Source organism: Heterocephalus glaber, unplaced genomic scaffold (assembly GCF_053883595.1).
Source record: "Heterocephalus glaber isolate CG9 unplaced genomic scaffold, H.glaber_assembly_v1.0 deba00001733, whole genome shotgun sequence".
Lineage (NCBI taxonomy): Eukaryota > Metazoa > Chordata > Mammalia > Rodentia > Bathyergidae > Heterocephalus > Heterocephalus glaber.
Window position 1 is genome coordinate 19437364 of NW_028258444.1, and position 17301 is coordinate 19454664.

Sequence of the window (17301 nt, forward strand, 5' to 3'; positions counted from 1 at the left end):
TGTTTTGTTTTTGTTCTTTGAGACAGGGTCTTGGTATGTAGCTCTGGCTGACCCGGGTCTCTCTTCAGCCTAGTAGCCGGAAACTCATGTTACTCCTGCATGGCCTCCCAAGTGCTGGAATTACAGATGTGTACTGCCAGGCTATCTCAGTTGATAACTTTTTCTGGAAATATCTGAATCACATATTTTAATGCTAAGGTTTGTCCCTCAAAGGTTCATGTGCTGGAAGCGTTGGTCCCCAGTGTGGCAGTGTGGAGGTGGTAGAGTGTTTAAGAGGTGGGGCCTAATTGAAAGTAATTAATTACGTCTTAGGGGCTTCACTCATGAATGAGTTCTGCTGTCTTGAAGGAGTGATTCAATCTCCTTTGAGAAGATAAATTCTGGCCAGCAGGTTGCAGCAAGGCCTCCCCGTGGGCTTGGTCCCTCACAGCACTGCTCCTCTTTGCTTCTCTGCTATGTTGCAACATGGCCTTTGCTAGATGCTGGCACCATGCTATTTGGACCCTTTGGCCACCAGAATCACAAGCCAAATAAACCTCTTTTCTCTGTAAGTACCTACTAGGCCAGTATTTTGTTATAGTAACACAAAATGAACTAACACATTTGGAAAACACTTGAAAATGTTGGTTAAAATTCTAGAAGCAAAGCTGTAGGTTAGAAAGAAAGCAAGTGAAATCTTTAGACAAAGTCAGAAAATACTTATCCAGAGAGATAAGAAGATAATGAAGCTGAGGCTGCCCTCTGTATCTGTATCCTTAGTAGCCCAGAGCTAGTTTGAATCAGTGCTTAGAGGTAAGACACAAAATATACTGGCGGGTGGCGAGTAGCTTTCCCAGAGGAATGGAAACTTGTCAGTTTTAGCCTAGGTTCTGGGTTGGCATGAGAGAGGTCTTCTTTGATAATTGTAACCAGAAATCCTCTTTGATGCCAGAGTAGGACTAAATTTCATACTACCTGCTGTTTCCAAAAATCCAAGTTGAAAATTTAAAGTGATTCTTAATTGGTAGTCTTCCTGGGCAGGCATGTAGCAAAAGGAAAACAAGTTCTCTCCTAAAGAGCCAATTTAAACATAATCCCCCAGATTCTCACAATGTCTAAGGAAAATGAGCTCCTAATATGAAATCATAAAGCATACTAGTCGTCATGAGTATGATTTAACCAAAACAACAAATTATAAAATCAACTTTCAGGTTTTGGAATTAGAAAATATAAAGTTAGAATGCTCAATATGATTAAAAGAAGACACTGAAAAGATCAGGAAACAAAAAATTGCTGAGATAAGCTTGAAAATTGAACTCCCCCCAGAAAAAAACCAGACAACTTTAAGATTGAAAAAAGGAGCTTAGAGGGCTGCGGGTTTGGCTCTGTGGTTCCGCAGCCTGCCTTGCAAGCACAGGGTCCTGAGTTCGATCCCTGATAGGCCCCCCCCCCAAAAAAAAAAGGAGCTTAGAACTTGGCATGGTGGTACATGCCTGTAATCTCAGCATTCTGGAAGGCTTGAGGTAGGAAGGTTGTGTGTTTAAGCTAAGCCTGGGCAATTTAGAGACTTAGTGAAACCCTGTTTCAAAATTTTAAAAGGGCTGGGGTGTGTTTCTTAGCTTGAAGGTCCTAAGTACAATCCCTGGTACTGTTAGAAAAAGAAAAGAAAAAATTTACAAACAGTTTGCAAGAATTGATGAGCTGAGGGCTGGGGATTTAAGCTCAGTGGTGCCGCCAGCTGCCTTGCAAGCACAAGGTCCTGAGTTCAGTCCCCAGAACCAAAAATGAAAAAAAAAAAAAAAAAAAAAAAAGATGACCTGGAAGAAATATATTAAGAAATTGCTCAGAATTGTTGGGTGTGGTGGCACATGCCTGTAATCCCAGCTTCTTGGAAGTCTGACGCTGGAAGATCACTTTAAGGCCAGCCTGAACTGCATTGTGAGACCCTGTCTAAAAACAACAATAACAAAAAAAGTTACTCAGAGGAGAAAAAGGTTAATACAGTATATGGAACAGATGAGATGTGACATCGATTTTATTTTATTGTAATTCCAGAAGAAAATATTAGAGCAGTTGGTGGAAAGGCAGTATTTGTAGAGATAATGGCAGAAATTTTTATTGAATTGACAAAAACCATCAGATTTCAGGGTGGTGTGGGAGGTTAGTGAATCCCATGTACAGTGAACAAAAAGAATTTCACACTTTTTATTTTGGTAATGGGGGTTGAATCCAAGGCTTCCTGCATGCTGGGCAAGTGCTCTGCCACTGAGCTGCACCCCAAGCCCAAGAGTTCCACATGTGGACAAAGATTGCAAAGTGGCAGAATATCACTGGCAAAGATTAAGCAACATGAGAGAAAAGAGTAAGAACAGTAGGTAGACTGATAGCTAATTTCTTGTTAGCAAGAAATAAACCAGAAAGAAGTGGAATTGTCTTTAATATGCTTAATTTGAGATATTGCAAGGATATAGGGTAAAAATAAAGTATGTATATATTTATTGAGACAAGGTCTCACTATACAATTCAGGCTGGCCTTGAACTTGTGGCAGTCCTACTGTTTTAGCCCCCCAAGTGCTGGGATTATAGGCATGTGCCATTGGGCCTGGCCAATAAGGTATTTTAGAGAAAGTACAATTTAAGAGAATTTACTGAATTTTGAATGTTTTCCTTAGGGCAGAAGGAACAAGATTCCAGAAGGTTTGAGATACAAGAAGGAATGATGATCAGGCGCCTGGTGGTACACGCCTGTAAAATCCATGTAGGAGGCTGAGGCAGGGGATTACTGCTAGTTCAAGGCCGCCCTAGGCTACATAGTGAGTTCAAGGTCAGCCTGAACCACATGGCAGACCATTTTTCAAAAAAAAAGATGATGATGATCAAAGAAAATGGTCAATAGTTATGTAAATTTAAGTAAATATTGGCATACAGAACTAAATTTTTAATGTCTTAGACACTGGGCTGGGGATTTAGCTCAGTAGCACAGCACATTTCTTGCAAGTGCAAGGTCCTCAGTTCTATTCCTGGTACCAGAAAAAAAAAAGTCCCACCTCATCCACATGAGGCTTTGGGGGGACACCTAAACACAAATAATGTATTTAGACACTGACATTTACACTCTAGTTTGAAAAAAAAAAATCCAGTAGATTCTGCATATCTTTTTTTAAAGTTTCTTGTGTGGGTACGCATATTTTGGCAGGGGTTGCTGGGGATAGAACAGACCAAGTACCTTAAGCATACAAGACAAGTGCCCTATTTACCACCTAGCTGTTATCCCTAAGTTTCATAATTTTTTGACTCCAACTTAAGCAGCATTTTAATGTAATAGCTTATAAGGTAAAAAATTCTCTGGATAATTTAGCTTATAATGTTCCCTTCCATCCCATATCTATATACTTCTTGCAGTTGTAATTGAGTTGCATTCATTGTGTGGTGAATACTGTTTCTGAAGTCAGGCCTCCTGAATTTGGATCTTGACTTTATATTCTGTGCGTCCTCTTTGTGTGTGTAGTGATAGGAATCAGACTGAGAGCCTTGTGCAAGGTAAGCATGTTCTCCACCAGGGAGCTGCATCCCCAGCTTCCTTTCTGTGTATGTGTCTCAAAATGGGTCATCTGTAGAGTAGCTATACTGGTATAAGTGTTGTTTGAAGGAGTACTGCCTAGACTACAGAATTGCCTAACAAATTTTTGTTATTATGGTGGTTATGGGTTTTCCCCCTCCATTATGTAAAAGCACTTTTCAAATTTGGTATTTATTGATCCTAAAATGTACATTTTAATTTCTCTGAAAACTGGGATACATTCTAAAATATTTGATGTGTCACAACTTAATGAACTGCTTTTTTTCTTTGTAATATGCATATGGTTTCAGGTTTTATGAAATGTGATTATAATTTTGAATAGCTGTGAGTGATCTAGTGAATATATCACAATTTCTTACTGACTTTGGTTTATTCCTATTTCTTGACTTTTATAAACAGTGCTAGTATGTGGGAATATGAGTCTCACCATTTTGTACAGTCTCCACTAAAGGATGTTTGCCATATTTATTCTAGTCTGGGAGTTATTTTCAGGTGCTTTGGTAATGTAAGAAGTATAAAATGGTACTTTTTATTTTCCTATTGTGTCTGTTTACCTTTTTGATTTTCATTTTCCTGGTCACAATTTAAAGTTTTTGTTGAAGTTTTATATTCTATAGTCATGTGATTTTGCCCCTTTTTTCAAAGTTAAGTTTGTTTTTGTTTTGGTTTTGGTTTGGTTTTTTTGGTACCGGGGGATCGAACTCCAGACCTTGAGCTTGCAAAGCAGGCAGTGGAAGCACTGAGCTAAATCTACGGCCCTCAAAGTTAAGTTTTTACATTTAACTTCACTTTGCAGTTATTTTGATGGAACGCATTAGTGTTTGTGTGTACTTTTGAAAGTGAAACAGGAGAGTTGCTTTCCATTCAAAACTAACATGCTTTATAAAAAGATACCGAAGCTGGGTGCCATGGCACCCACCTGAAATTGCACCTACTCGAAAGTGAGGCAGGAGGTATGCACTTTCAAGGCCAGCCTGGGCAATTCAGTGAGGCTTTGTCTCACAAGTAAAATAAAAAGGCCTGGGGATGTAGCCCAGTGGTAGGTGCTTGCTTTGCATGCCTGAGGTTATAGATCTGATCTCCAACACTGTTGGGGAAAAACAAAGCAACAAAAAAGACCCAAAATGCTTGATATCAAATTAAGCACTATTCTTGTGGTGGGAGGGGGTTGAAGTGTTTATACTGAGCTTTAACTGTTTATCAAGTAGTTTAGTTGTTAAAATAAGGAATTCTTCAATTTGCATTTGAGGCTCAAATGAATTAGTTTCTCTGTTCCCAAGTTTGTGTTCAAGTTGTTTTGAATTCAGGTGTGATTTCTAGAGTCTCAATCATTATGTTTAAGTAATAATTGAAAAAAATGGGCCAGGGATTTAGCTCTGTGGTTCCACTTGCCTCCCAAGCACAAGGTCCTGAGTTCGATCTCCGGTACCATAAAAAGGGAGAAAAACTATTTTGCTTTACTGAAGTACCATACAGCAATCCTGTGGGTTAGGGGTATTTCTGGGTATATTGCTCTTGAACTGTATTTTTCTCAGTTACAGATTTTATTCATTAAATGAATATTGTAATTTTTTTATTTATCAAGATTCAGAAATTTGATATCTCTTCCTGAGAGCTGTTTATAGAGTCTTGCTGTTTTCTTGGGTAGGGACATATCTTGTATTCTCAGAATTGGAGAAAGAAGGAAGATTATGTGTATAAATACGTAGAAACGCTTGTTAATTAAAAATCCTTGTGAGGAGCTGGGCATAGTGACACATGCATATAACCCCAGCACTCAGGGAACCTGAGGCAGGAGGATCCTGGAGTTCAATTCCAGCCTTGGTAACTTAACAACTTTTCCTAGGCCTGAAAATTCTGACCAGTGTTAATGATAAAATAACTGTACTACCCATCAACATTAGGAGGCTTTAGCTGTCGTCCCTGAAATATGAATGAACTTGAACAAGGGAGATGGTGTTGCATCTGATCTTTTTTCCCAGATTGTCAGAACTTTTCAGTTGATAAGCAATAAAAAAACAATGTCAAGCAGTAAAGTGTAATTAAACAATATTGATTCATTGGTTCAAATATGTAAGTTATGTTGTACCATATGGAAACTCATTCAAACTCACTTTGAAAAATCTGTTTATTAGAAGAGGTGGGAGAATTTTATTGCAGCATAATTATAGGAAGTAGACCGCTCAGAAGCTGAATCTTAAGTCAGCAACTTTGTCTAGGAGTTCTGCAGTTCTACCTACACATTCTTAGCATTTTTAAACATACTTAGGTGTTGGTGATACCTTAAAGGCTGAATTTGTTTTGTTTTTAATCTGTAAGCTAGGATCATTTGTAAGAATCTCCTCAGGAAGAGAGTTTATGACAACCTCCTAGTATTGTTCAATATCTTGTATATTATAAATGAGATAATTAATTCCCTGCCCTTTTGATCTACCCTCTTGTTCTTGCTATCCAGGGGAGGGGTTTGTGGCTGAGAAGACAGTTAAAGGTGACTTGCTAGAGAGGGATGAACTTTTCACGATATCATTAATGTATTTCAGAAGGATTAAGTCCTGTTTGGTCAAATGAGGTGAGAGAAGGGTGTCTGTACATCCCAATCTTCTCTCTCTTCCTTCCTCAGTGTCTCCATTTTCGTACTCTTCTCCCTTCCTCACCCAATCCCCATTCTCAGTGTCTGCTTTTTACCTTTGTGTTTTTGTGATTAGGTAACAGGTGTAAAAGGCCACTTTATTTATTTATGTATTTAGTACTGGGGATTGAATTTGGGTCCTTGCGCTTGCGCAGCAGGTGTTGAAACCACTGAGCTAAATCGCCAGCCCTGAAGAAGGCCACTTTAAATAAAATACTTCAAATAATTATACTGTGGGCAATAAGAGTATACACTTCTGTACAAAACAAGTACACATCACTGTAGGAACCAGCCTAAGAGCTCAAACCTGACCAACAGGTGACGAGAATGAAAAATAAATGGATGCAGAAACAAGTTAAAATCTGGAGGGCCAGGGAGCTCATTGTTTCCCTGCAACAGAGAGCCCCGAGTGACTGGTGCACCTTGGCTTTACTCGCTCAGACACAGGCACAAGCAATTACAGTTACACAGGATTCGTCTGTCTCCCACCCTCCATGGTACTTGTCCAGGTAAACAACTTAACCTCAGGTGTGTTACTTTTCCATGCAGCGTGTCAGCACACTTGCATGCCCCCTTCTCAGTCCTCGCCAAGGAGGCCAGTTAGGCCTCATTCTTCCCATCTGGTCTCCTACAAATCCCTTTTTTTGTTGATACTGGAGATTGAACTCAGGTGTACTCTACCACTAAGCTATAGTCTACCCTTTTTATTTTGTATTTTGAGATAACATTCTCTTTAAGTTTTCTGGGCTGGCCTAGAACTTGAGATCCTCCTGCCTCAGCCTCCCTAGTAGGTAGGATTACAGGTATGCCCCAGTCACACCTGGCCAGATGACTGCTCTTGACTTGAGATAATATTTCCAGTGATAGGATCATTCAGACTCAAGGTTTTTGTCACATTTACAATGGCAATAAAAATAATACGCTCTAAAGCCAGGCATGGTGCCACATACCTGTAATCCCAGCACTTGAGAGGCTGAGGCAGGAAGATCACCACAAGTTTGGAGGCAGTGTAGGCTACATAGTGAGTTCAAGGCCAGTCTGAACTACATAGTGAGACACTCAAAAAACCCAAATAAATAAGTAGCTCTGGAAGATTGTTATAGATAACCAAAAATTTGCTCTAGATACACAAGAATAAGAGCATTCTAATGTTTCAAAGATATGTGAATGGTTTGAATAAATTTTATGCGAATTTTCAAGTAGGATGGTATAAAGCAGTATTTGTTTTTGTTTTTGGTATGGGGGATCAAATTCAGGACCTTGTGCTTGCAAGGTGTGTGCCAGAACCACTGAGCTAAATCCCCGGCCCAAGTTTATTTTTAAATTAAAAAATTATATAGGTACTTTAATATTTGTTATATAGATAGTATTTATTAGAATTAAATTATTTAAGTTTCTTCATATTTAAGTAATGGGAAAGCCCATTATCTACATTTGTGACTTTGCTCTACCCACTTTTAAATTTTACAAATACATCCTTTGATTATCTAGCAGGTAACATCTAAAGGGACTGGTTTAAATCCTAATGCCAAAGTATGGCAAGAAATTCCTCCTGGAAATCCTGATGCCACTCCTGTAACTCAAGGAACTGAAAGCTCTTGGCCTGAAACAGCAGCCACTTCAGGGTCTCAGACTGAGGGTAAGGCCTAAATATTTCATGGGAAGAATTATATTTTGATTAAATCTATGGCCAAACAAGTATATAGAACTTTGGATACATCCTTTGTTTATTTGAGAAGTTATATTTCATATACAATTCTTATTTATACTCAACATGAATGGATTGTCACTAATTTCATAGTAGTTGTATCTTGGGGTCCAGCATTTAAAATACATTTATCATTTATACTTTATTATTTAGGTTTTTATTTTTGTTTTTGTGGCACTAAGGCCTGAATCCAGGGCCTCATGCATTCTAGGCAGGTGCTCTATCATTTAGCTACAGTTCAGCCCCTTTTAGTTTATTTTGAAACATGTTCTAAGTTATTCAGACTGGCCTTGAACTTTTGATCACCCAGTTAGTCATCTAACCTCAGTTTCTTGAGTAGCTTATATCCATACCAGAACTACAAGTATGTTTTACCACACTTGGCTATAGTTTACTATCATTGGCTTTGCAATTTAGTTACTATTTGACCTTGGGCACGTGACTTTTATACTAGTTTCCTCCATCAAAACATGATAAGTGCCTATAGCAAAGGATTTTCTCAAAATTAAGTGTATCAGGTACATGAAGCAGACTGATGCATAGTGATGTAAAAGTTTTAGTTATTGTTAATCATTTTAAGTTTATCTGTAATGGCCAAAAGTTACCTGCCTTGGGTAAGGTTAAGTAAAGTTTTGTTTTGTTTCTGAGATAGAGTCTCACTATGTAGTTCAGGCTGACTTTGAATCCTACCAATATCATTTTTTTTGTTTGTTTATTTGTTTTGCTACTGGAGATCAAACTCAGGACCTTGTGCTTGCAAGGCAGGCAGTGAGTGGAACCATTGAGCTAAATCCCCAGCCCCTTCAGGCTGACTTTGAACTCTATGTAGCCCAGGTTGCTCTCAGAACTCAACAGCAATTCTCCTGCCTCAGGCTACCAAATGCTGGGATTACAGGGGTGCAGCACCATGCCCCCACTTAAGTAAATATAACTATTTAAAACCTTGTGGAGCCAGACACTGAGGCACATGGCTGTAATTTTACCTACTTGGGAGGCTGAGGTAGAATTGCAAATTTGAGGGAGGCTTGAGTTAACTAAGACCCTGTCTCAAAATTGTTTTTAGAAAAGGGCTAGGAGCCAGTCTTGGTGGCACATGTCTGTAATCCCAGCACCCAGAAGGCTGAGGCAGGAGAATCACTGAGTTTGAGGGTAGCCTGGGCTACATAGAGAGATCCTGTCTCAAAAAACAGCAAAGAAAGGGCTGAAGATCTGGCTCAGTGTGCATGAGGCTCTAAGTTTATTTGTGTGTGGGGGGGGGTGGACAACGATTTGTCCTTTCTTACTCAGTTAAAAAAAAATTCTAGGGGGTGGGGATTTAGCTCAGTGGTGCTGCTGCCTGACCCACAAGCACAAGGACCTGAGTTCGATCCCTGGTACCAAAAAAAAATTTTCTAGGCTAGAGATGCAGCTCAGCGGTAGAGTGCTTTTCTAGTATGCACAAGGCCTTGGCCTGATCTCCAGTGCTGCAAAAAAAAAAAAATAAAATCATGTGGACATTTTCCCATCTAGTAGAATTCCTTGAACTCCTGTTATAGAAGACATACTATACTGCTTCTGGAGATAGGATTAAAATAATTTCTGTTTACTTTCAATACAGGCAGTACAGAGCTTTCAGAAGATATGTGTAAAGAATATGAAATAATGTATTCTCCATCTTGTGAAACCACAAGAAATACTACTGGCATTGAAGAACCAGCTGAAGGAATGATTTTAGGACCCGAAGATATGAGTTACCAAATATATGACATTTCTGGTAAACTTTGTGGTTTTTATTGCTACAGTGAGAATTCAGCACACACATATGCACACACAAATCAAAAACATTAAGAGAGATTATTAAAGAGTGTGACTGACATCAGATCTACTAATAGTATATTCCAATTAGGTAAGCTAGTTTCTGTCTTCAAATGTAGAATAGCTTACTTTTGTTCTTTCAGTTGCTATTAAAGGAATATAGTAGTTATAACATTTCTTACATGTATCAGGCAGTGTTTTGTAACATAATAGCCAAGTGCTTTTGGTATTAATAGTCCTTTGTTAATTTCTTGATAAAGTAACTTTAATATGAAATTATCTGAAAAAAGAATAAGTTGGGAGATAATTAGACCTTGAGCCATCCAAGTCATAAAAATTTTTTAAATACTACACTTTTGTAGTAAATTTTAATTTGTGGATACTTTGTGACATCTGGGTATAACATGTAAATTTCACCACCTGTGATAACTTAGTATTACCTTTTTTGTTTTCTTCCATCAGGAGAAAGCAGTTCGGCAATTTCTACAGAAGATCTAAAAGAATGCCTGAAGAAACAATTAGAATTCTGTTTTTCACGGTACAGAATTTTTTAATTGATATATCTGCTTTTGAGTTAATTTGGTTAGTACATGGACAGTGCCTATGAAATATAAAAGAATGGTGGATACAGTTTCCCTTTTTAAAATTAATTGATCATGACGCCTGCCTTACAAGTGCAAGGTCCCGAGTTCGATCCCCAGTACCAAAAAAAGTAATTAACCAATTTTTTTTTTTTTTTTTGGTACTGGGGATTGGACTTGGGACCTTGCAAGGGAGGCAGTGGAACCAATGAACTAATCCCCAGCCCCACCTCTTTTTAATGGCGTATATTTTGGTATCATTCTTCAGTATATTTCTTAACTAGATTTACAGGTATAGTTTCTGATTTGATATGCAGAGGATCTATGTTTTCTGTTAACCACAGAATACTTGCAGGCAGATGTGTGTGTTTTTGGTTTTTTGAGAAAGGGTCTCACCATGTAGTTCAGATTAGCCTTGAACTCACTATGTAGCCTAGGTTGGTCTCCAACTCACAGCAGTCAATCCTCCTGCCCCAGCCTCCTAAGTGCCAGGATTACAGGTGCACACCACCATGCCTTATGTAAATGTATTTATAGGTTAGATATTATAAAACATATATAGAGAGATGTCTCTTCCAAAATAAACAAATTTTGATATGAATGCAAATGCTTTCCATTTGTCTTATCTCTTGTGAGTGATGAGTCAGTTTTTCAAGATAGAAGCCTGGATTTTATCATATACTTTATTTATTTACATACAGTACACTGTTAACTCAGATTTAATTGATTCTTCATTCTTTTTTTTTTTGGTACTGGGGATGGAACTCAGGTCCTTGTGTTTGCAAGGCAGGCAGCGGAACCGCTGAACTGAATCCCCAGCCCTTGATTCTTAATTCTAAACATCTCTTAAGCCTTTCTTCCTCTTTATTCTTTGCCTTAATTTGTATTTCTCAAATTTGTTTCTCTTTCTGATTTTTAATTTTTTTTTAATTTTTATTTTTTTGGTACTGGGGATCAAACTTGGGTCCTTATGCTTGTGAGGCAGGCAAGCGGAACCACTGAGCTAAATCCCCAGCCCTTGATTCTTCATTCTAAACATCTCTTAAGCCTTTCTTCCTCTTTATTCTTTGCCTTTATGTTAGTACAGATTGTAGGAAGAAAGCAAGAACCTCTTGGTTTTCTTTAATCAGTTGTGCTTATGATATAATTCATTTCATAACTACTTATAGTAGTTACATTAAAATCGTCAACTACAAACTGGATTGTTTGTGGGTCTGCTCATATTGGGTTGGGCATTCTATTGAATTTAGTCATAATTTTTTGCCTTTTTTCATGTCTTATAAATGTAAATTTTTTTTTGTTTTGTTTTGTTTTTGTACCGGAGATCGAACTCAGGTCCTTGCGCTTTCGAGGCAGGCGGCAGAACCACTGAGCTAAATCCCCGGCCCAAAAATGTAAATGTTGATTGTTGGACATTACCTATAAAGGAAGCACGTAGGTAACAGTTTTCCCTCTGGACAGGGATTCAACTTCTATTAGGCAAGTAAATGAAACTAAATTGATTGTTTTAATCCAGTTTGTAATTGTAATCAGAGCTGAACAGCCATTTTAATCAGTTCACCTCCAATTTATCTCTGTTCCTTAGGCATAGCCCTCTCAGACTTTTAGTTTAGAGCTTGGCAGTTTCCTTACTCTTAATTCAGATATTTTTTCAGAGGTTTGAAAACAGTTTTTTTAAAAAAAATATTGACTGATTGAGACAGGATCTCCTCTTGCCTAGGCTGGGCTTTTAATCCTCCTGAAATACTAGCCTGCCCATAATGCTAATATTACAGGCATGTGCCACCACACCAGGCAGAGCCACACAGATTTTACTCTTTTTTTTTTTTTTTAGATTGCTTCACAGTGTCCTAACTTCCTCCTTAGGACTCAGGAAACGTGAGGAAAATCAACTCTGTGTTGAAGACTTGTATAGTTTCTAATTGATAGTGCCAGTCCTGTGTCTAGTGTACACACCATATATCTGCACATAATTAACTGTGCTCTGGTGGTTCTCTGTTGCCCAGTAGAGTCCTCCTGAATCAACATGGGGAAGTGTGCCAGGAAGGAAAGACCTTTTAGACTTTCAGTCATTTTGTCTTTGAAGCTTCCGCTGCTCTCCCACATCTCCAAAAACATGATTTTTGTAATTTATCTAAGCATTTTAGTTTTTATAGTGGGAGCTCTTGCTTATGATCTGCCACATCCTACTTACAAATATAATACCATTCAAACCAGCCAAGCAATTGTCATTTGTAGTTCAACAAAATTGCTGTTAGTATTTATCAGGTATTACTCGTGAATGGGCAAGTCTTAGATATTATATCCATTAATTTGACTTACTTTGGTCAAGATACAGTTTCTTCAAGAGGTTTGACACACTGACTCATAAGAATGGTCTGCCGAAAATAAGGAATAGTTTAGGCTACAGCCTTTTAGTTATGCAAAGGATGGTATTTACAGATTTCTGATTTTCAGGTTATTAAGTAAAATCTTTAGACTAATACTAGTATGTTCTTTTATGTTGAAATGTGAGATTATAGTTCACTGACATCACGCCCCAACTCCAATAAGTAATCTCCACCTGTTCACATTGTAACCTTGAAGCTACTATATTTTAATAGAGCTCAAATATACAGGCCTTGGGCTTGGGATTTAGCTCAGTGGTTCCGCTGCCTGCCCTGCAAGCGCAAGGACCAGCGTTCGATGCCCAGTACCAAAAACAACAACAACAACAAACAAACAAAATAAATATACAGGCCTTTGTACCTACTCCTTGCCCCAGGTACAAGGCTTTTGAAACATTGGACAAAGATGGAATACATATTCTGCTTGGAGACACAAAACAATAAATAAAAAGTAAGCTGCTTAGCATATTTAGTGAGAGCTGCTATGGAAAAAGTTAAATAATAGTTTAAATAGTTTAAACAAGGGAGAGGGGAACCCAGAGTGCCTGTGTGGTTGCATTGTTTTGTTTTTTGGTAGGGGGCTTTTTGGTACTGGGAATCAAACTCGGGACCTTGCTCTTGCAAGGCATGCATGGCATCATTGAGGTAAATCCCCAACCCAGCAGTTTTAAAATAAAGTGGTTAAGTTAGGCCTCTTTGAGAAGGAATCTTTTAAGCACCGACTTCTAGTTATAGACAGTCTGCCTGAACGAATACTTGATATGAATTAAAAGGCAAGAATTTGATTTTTAGTTTATTAAAAAAAATTTTAGGGCCTGGGATTTAGCTCAGTGGTTCCACCGCCTGCCTCGCAAGCTCAAGGACCCAAGTTTGATCCCTGGTACCAAAAAAAAAATTTTAGATGTAAAATCAAAATGCTTGTATCTCTTAAAAGAATTTTGTCTTAATTTTTTTTTTTTTTTTTTGTACCAGAGATCGAACTTGGGTCCTTGTGCTTGCAAGGCAGGCGGTGGAACCACTGAGCTAAATCCCCAGCCCTGTCTTAATTTTAAATGCATATTTTAAGTTGTAAAAGCTTGCTTATAAAAAATGTAAACATTTATCAATTAAAAATCTTAGCCCCTGGCATAGTGGTGCATGCACATATATAATAATCACGACACTCTGAGAAGTTGATGCAGGAAGGATCACAAGTTCAAGAGCAGTCTGGACAGCTTAATGACTTTGAGAGATCCTGGCTCAGACTAAAAAATAAAAAAGATCTAGACACATTCAGCCCCCTGATCTTTGATAAAGGGGCCAAAACACACACTGGAGCAAAGATAGCCAGCCCCTTTAACAAATGGTGATGGGAAAACTTGCTCCTCACATGCACAAGATTGACTCTTGACCCACATTGCTCATTGTATGCTAACCTAAAATCATGTGGTTCAAAGACCTAAACATTAAAACAAACAACCTGCTGGAAGATAAGATAGGTGACACTCTTGATTCTTTTTTTTTTTTTTTTTTTGGTATTGGGGATCGAACTGGGACCTTCCGCTAAGGCAGGCGGCAGAACCACTGAGCTAAATCCCCCGCCCAAGTAACACTCTTGAAATCATATTCATAGGCAAGAACTTTCTGAACAGAAGACCATTTGCATAAGAAATAACACCAAGGGACCAGGGATTTAGCTCAGTGGGACTGCATCTGCCTTGCAAGCACAAGGTTGTGAGTTTGATTTCTGGTGCCAAAAAAAAGGAAATAACATCAAGAATCAACAAATTATATCAAATTAAAAATCTTTTGCACAGCAAAAGAATCTGCTGTTTTTTCCATATGCATATATCTAACATTGATGGTTGGGCCAGATACGTTTGGAGAGTTAGACATTTTGTGAAAGTGTTACCAGTGTATATTACGTTGGTACCTTTAAAATTGAGCTTTTAGCTGGGGATTTAGCTCGGTGGTTCCGCCGCCTGCCTTGCAAGCACAAGGTCCTGAGTTCGATCCCAGGTACAAAAATAAATGGGGCTGGGGATTTAGCTCAGTGGTTTCGCTGCCTGCTGCTCAAGCACAAGGACCGGAGTTTGATCCCCGGTACCCCCCCCATAAATAAATAAATACAAATTAAAATTGGGCTTTTAACTGCAGTTTTCAAAGTTCAACGTATTATTTCTAAAAGCATAATTTTGTTGCTCTGAACATAGCGATAAAACTGAATAAGGTACGGGGGGCCTGGGGATTTTTAGCTCAGTGGTACTGCACCTGCCTCATAAGCACAAGGTCCTGAGTTTGATCCCCAGTACCAAAAAAAAAATGAATAAGGTACAACTTTTCTTGAGATAGTCTTTAAGAATTTCTTGTTACATTGCTTTTTATTTCTTTCAGAGAAAATTTATCGAAGGATCTTTACTTGATATCCCAAATGGATAGTGATCAGTTCATCCCAATATGGACAGTTGCCAACATGGAAGAAATAAAAAAGTTGACCACAGATCTTGATCTAATTCTTGAAGTGTTGAGATGTACGTAAATAATATCTTTTAACTTGTGTTTGAATTTTAAGAAGTTAAATATTTTCTAGATTTCTGATGCTTTAAGGAGTTGGTTTAGTGGTTCTATTTTGTTCCAGTAATTTACTTTCCCTGGCTGCCAGTCCAGTATATGTGTGTGTTCAGCTTCTATATCAATTCTATTCTTTAGTTGTTAACTTTGATGTTCAATTAGCAAGCGTAAGCCATTAAATCTCATTTTTATGGGCTGATAGCTATTAGGAAGAGTGTCATCCTTATATCTACTAATGCAGTCAGTTTCAGACTGAAAACAATTCACAGCTGTGCATCTGCTGCATGCCTACACACAATTGAAATACCAGTTTCATAAGTTAATACTAATCTTAAACTGATTTCACAGCCTTTGAGTTATAACTTCAATTTAACAAACACTCCTCTGAAGTTTGATAAATAATTGATATTTCTTGCTGGGTGTAGTGGTGTATGCCTATAATCCCAGCATTCTGGGAGGCTGATGGAGGAGAATCACAAGTTCAGGCCCAGCCTGGGGAGCTTAGCAATTTAGGGAGACCTTGTCTCAAAATTAAAAAATGAAAGGGTGGGGGTGTGAAGGCCCTGCATTCAATCTCCAGTACCACAAATTACATTTCTTAAGGTTAAGAATTTTAAGTGGTATTAGTATCTTGTATTAATATTTCTTGGTAACCTCTCAAGGGGTTTATTAATTAACTACTTGACTAAATAAAGGAGATTTTTACTTTTATATGAAGTCTGTTCAGAATGCTTAAAAGTTAAGTATAGCAATAGATTTATAAGAGAGTTTGTATAGACATCATTTCTTTAAAATGTCACAGTCTTGTCTACAAAGAAAATTGGCAGAGACAAGCAAAGCAAAATACCTCCTCTTATTTAAGTTGGAACCTAGCCCTTACACTAACCCTTTACCCTTTGCTGCTTTTTAAAATTCTGTTTACATGCTCAGGGAAATGTGGCTCTGGAGGAACTAGAAATAAAAGTTTTGGCTATGAGGAAGTATCCTTTTCCATTATTTCCTCAAAATCAGCATCCAGAAAATGACTTTCTGACCTTTGTAGTAGTGTATAACAGTAAATATATTATTATTTTTAAAAGGGTACCATATGAAGTCATAATTAAAAAATATACACTCCTGGGCCAGGGATCTAGCTCAGTGGTTCTGGCGCCTGCCTCGCAAGTGCAAGGTCCCGAGTTCAATCCCTGGTACAATAAATAAATAAATATATACATATAAAAGGCTTCTTTTCAACCTCAACACAGTGTAAGTCAAAGTATGTACTCTGAATATTTGCTCAATAAATAACATTTGAGGATATTCTTTGTGTATAAACCTCAATTTTTTTTTTTTTCTTTTTTGGTACCGGGGATCAAGCTTGGGACCTTGTGCTTGTGAGGCAGTCGCCAGAACCACTGAGCTAAATCCCCAGCCCTAAACCTCAAATTTTTTATCTTATCTGTAATCATTGGCATATTAGCCTCTGGTAATTCATTGAAAATTGAAATCGTCTTTTTATGGCATTATTATTATTGCTACTTATCACTTTTAAATGAGACTCTTCTTTTTTAAATTTTAGCATCTCCAATGGTACAAGTTGATGAGAAAGGGGAGAAAGTGAGACCAAGTCATAAACGTTGTATCGTGATCCTCAGAGAGATTCCTGAAACAACACCAGTAGAGGTAAATCATTAGTCACTGTTAAAGTGAAATGGTCTTCATAATTTTAAATTGGAGGAGTTAAACAAGCAAAGTATATTGAGTAGGACAAATAGTAACATTTTGTTCTGAAATATTAGAGCAGTACAGAGGGAGGAAAAGAGAATTTTTTGTTCTTAGAAGGGTAGACTAGGTGTTGTGGTAAAACTAATTATAAATTTATTGGTTTGACTGAATAAAAAATAAGACTTTTGGGGGATTCATCTGGAAGGCTAAAATTTTTTTTAAAAGGATTATTGAAAACAAGACTAACCTGATTAGCAAAATAAAGCAGATGTGCAGTCAAGGATGGCTTAGTACATGCTTGAGAATAAAGTAATAATTGAATGAAATAATATAATCCAGAAAACCATCTCATGTAGTTATATATAGTGATATTTAATAATTAGATTCTA

The 17301-nt window shown here is 37.8% G+C and overlaps 1 protein-coding gene across 7 annotated transcripts in view; it reads left to right on the forward strand.

Moving 5' to 3' along the window:
- Larp4 (La ribonucleoprotein 4) overlaps positions 1–17301 on the forward strand; it is a 74011-nt gene that overhangs the window by 23896 nt on the left and 32814 nt on the right. For 4 of the 7 annotated variants that reach the window (XM_087200115.1, XM_087200111.1, XM_087200116.1 and 1 more), the window contains 5 exons: positions 7680–7827; positions 9494–9649; positions 10153–10228; positions 15032–15168; positions 16767–16870. In XM_087200115.1, coding sequence (XP_087056241.1) covers positions 7680–7827; positions 9494–9649; positions 10153–10228; positions 15032–15168; positions 16767–16870 — 621 coding nt within the window. Of the gene's footprint in view, positions 1–6073; positions 6698–7679; positions 7828–9493; positions 9650–10152; positions 10229–15031; positions 15169–16766; positions 16871–17301 lie in introns of those variants that run through there. The other 3 variants (XM_087200114.1, XM_087200112.1, XM_087200118.1) reach the window with 3 other exon arrangements.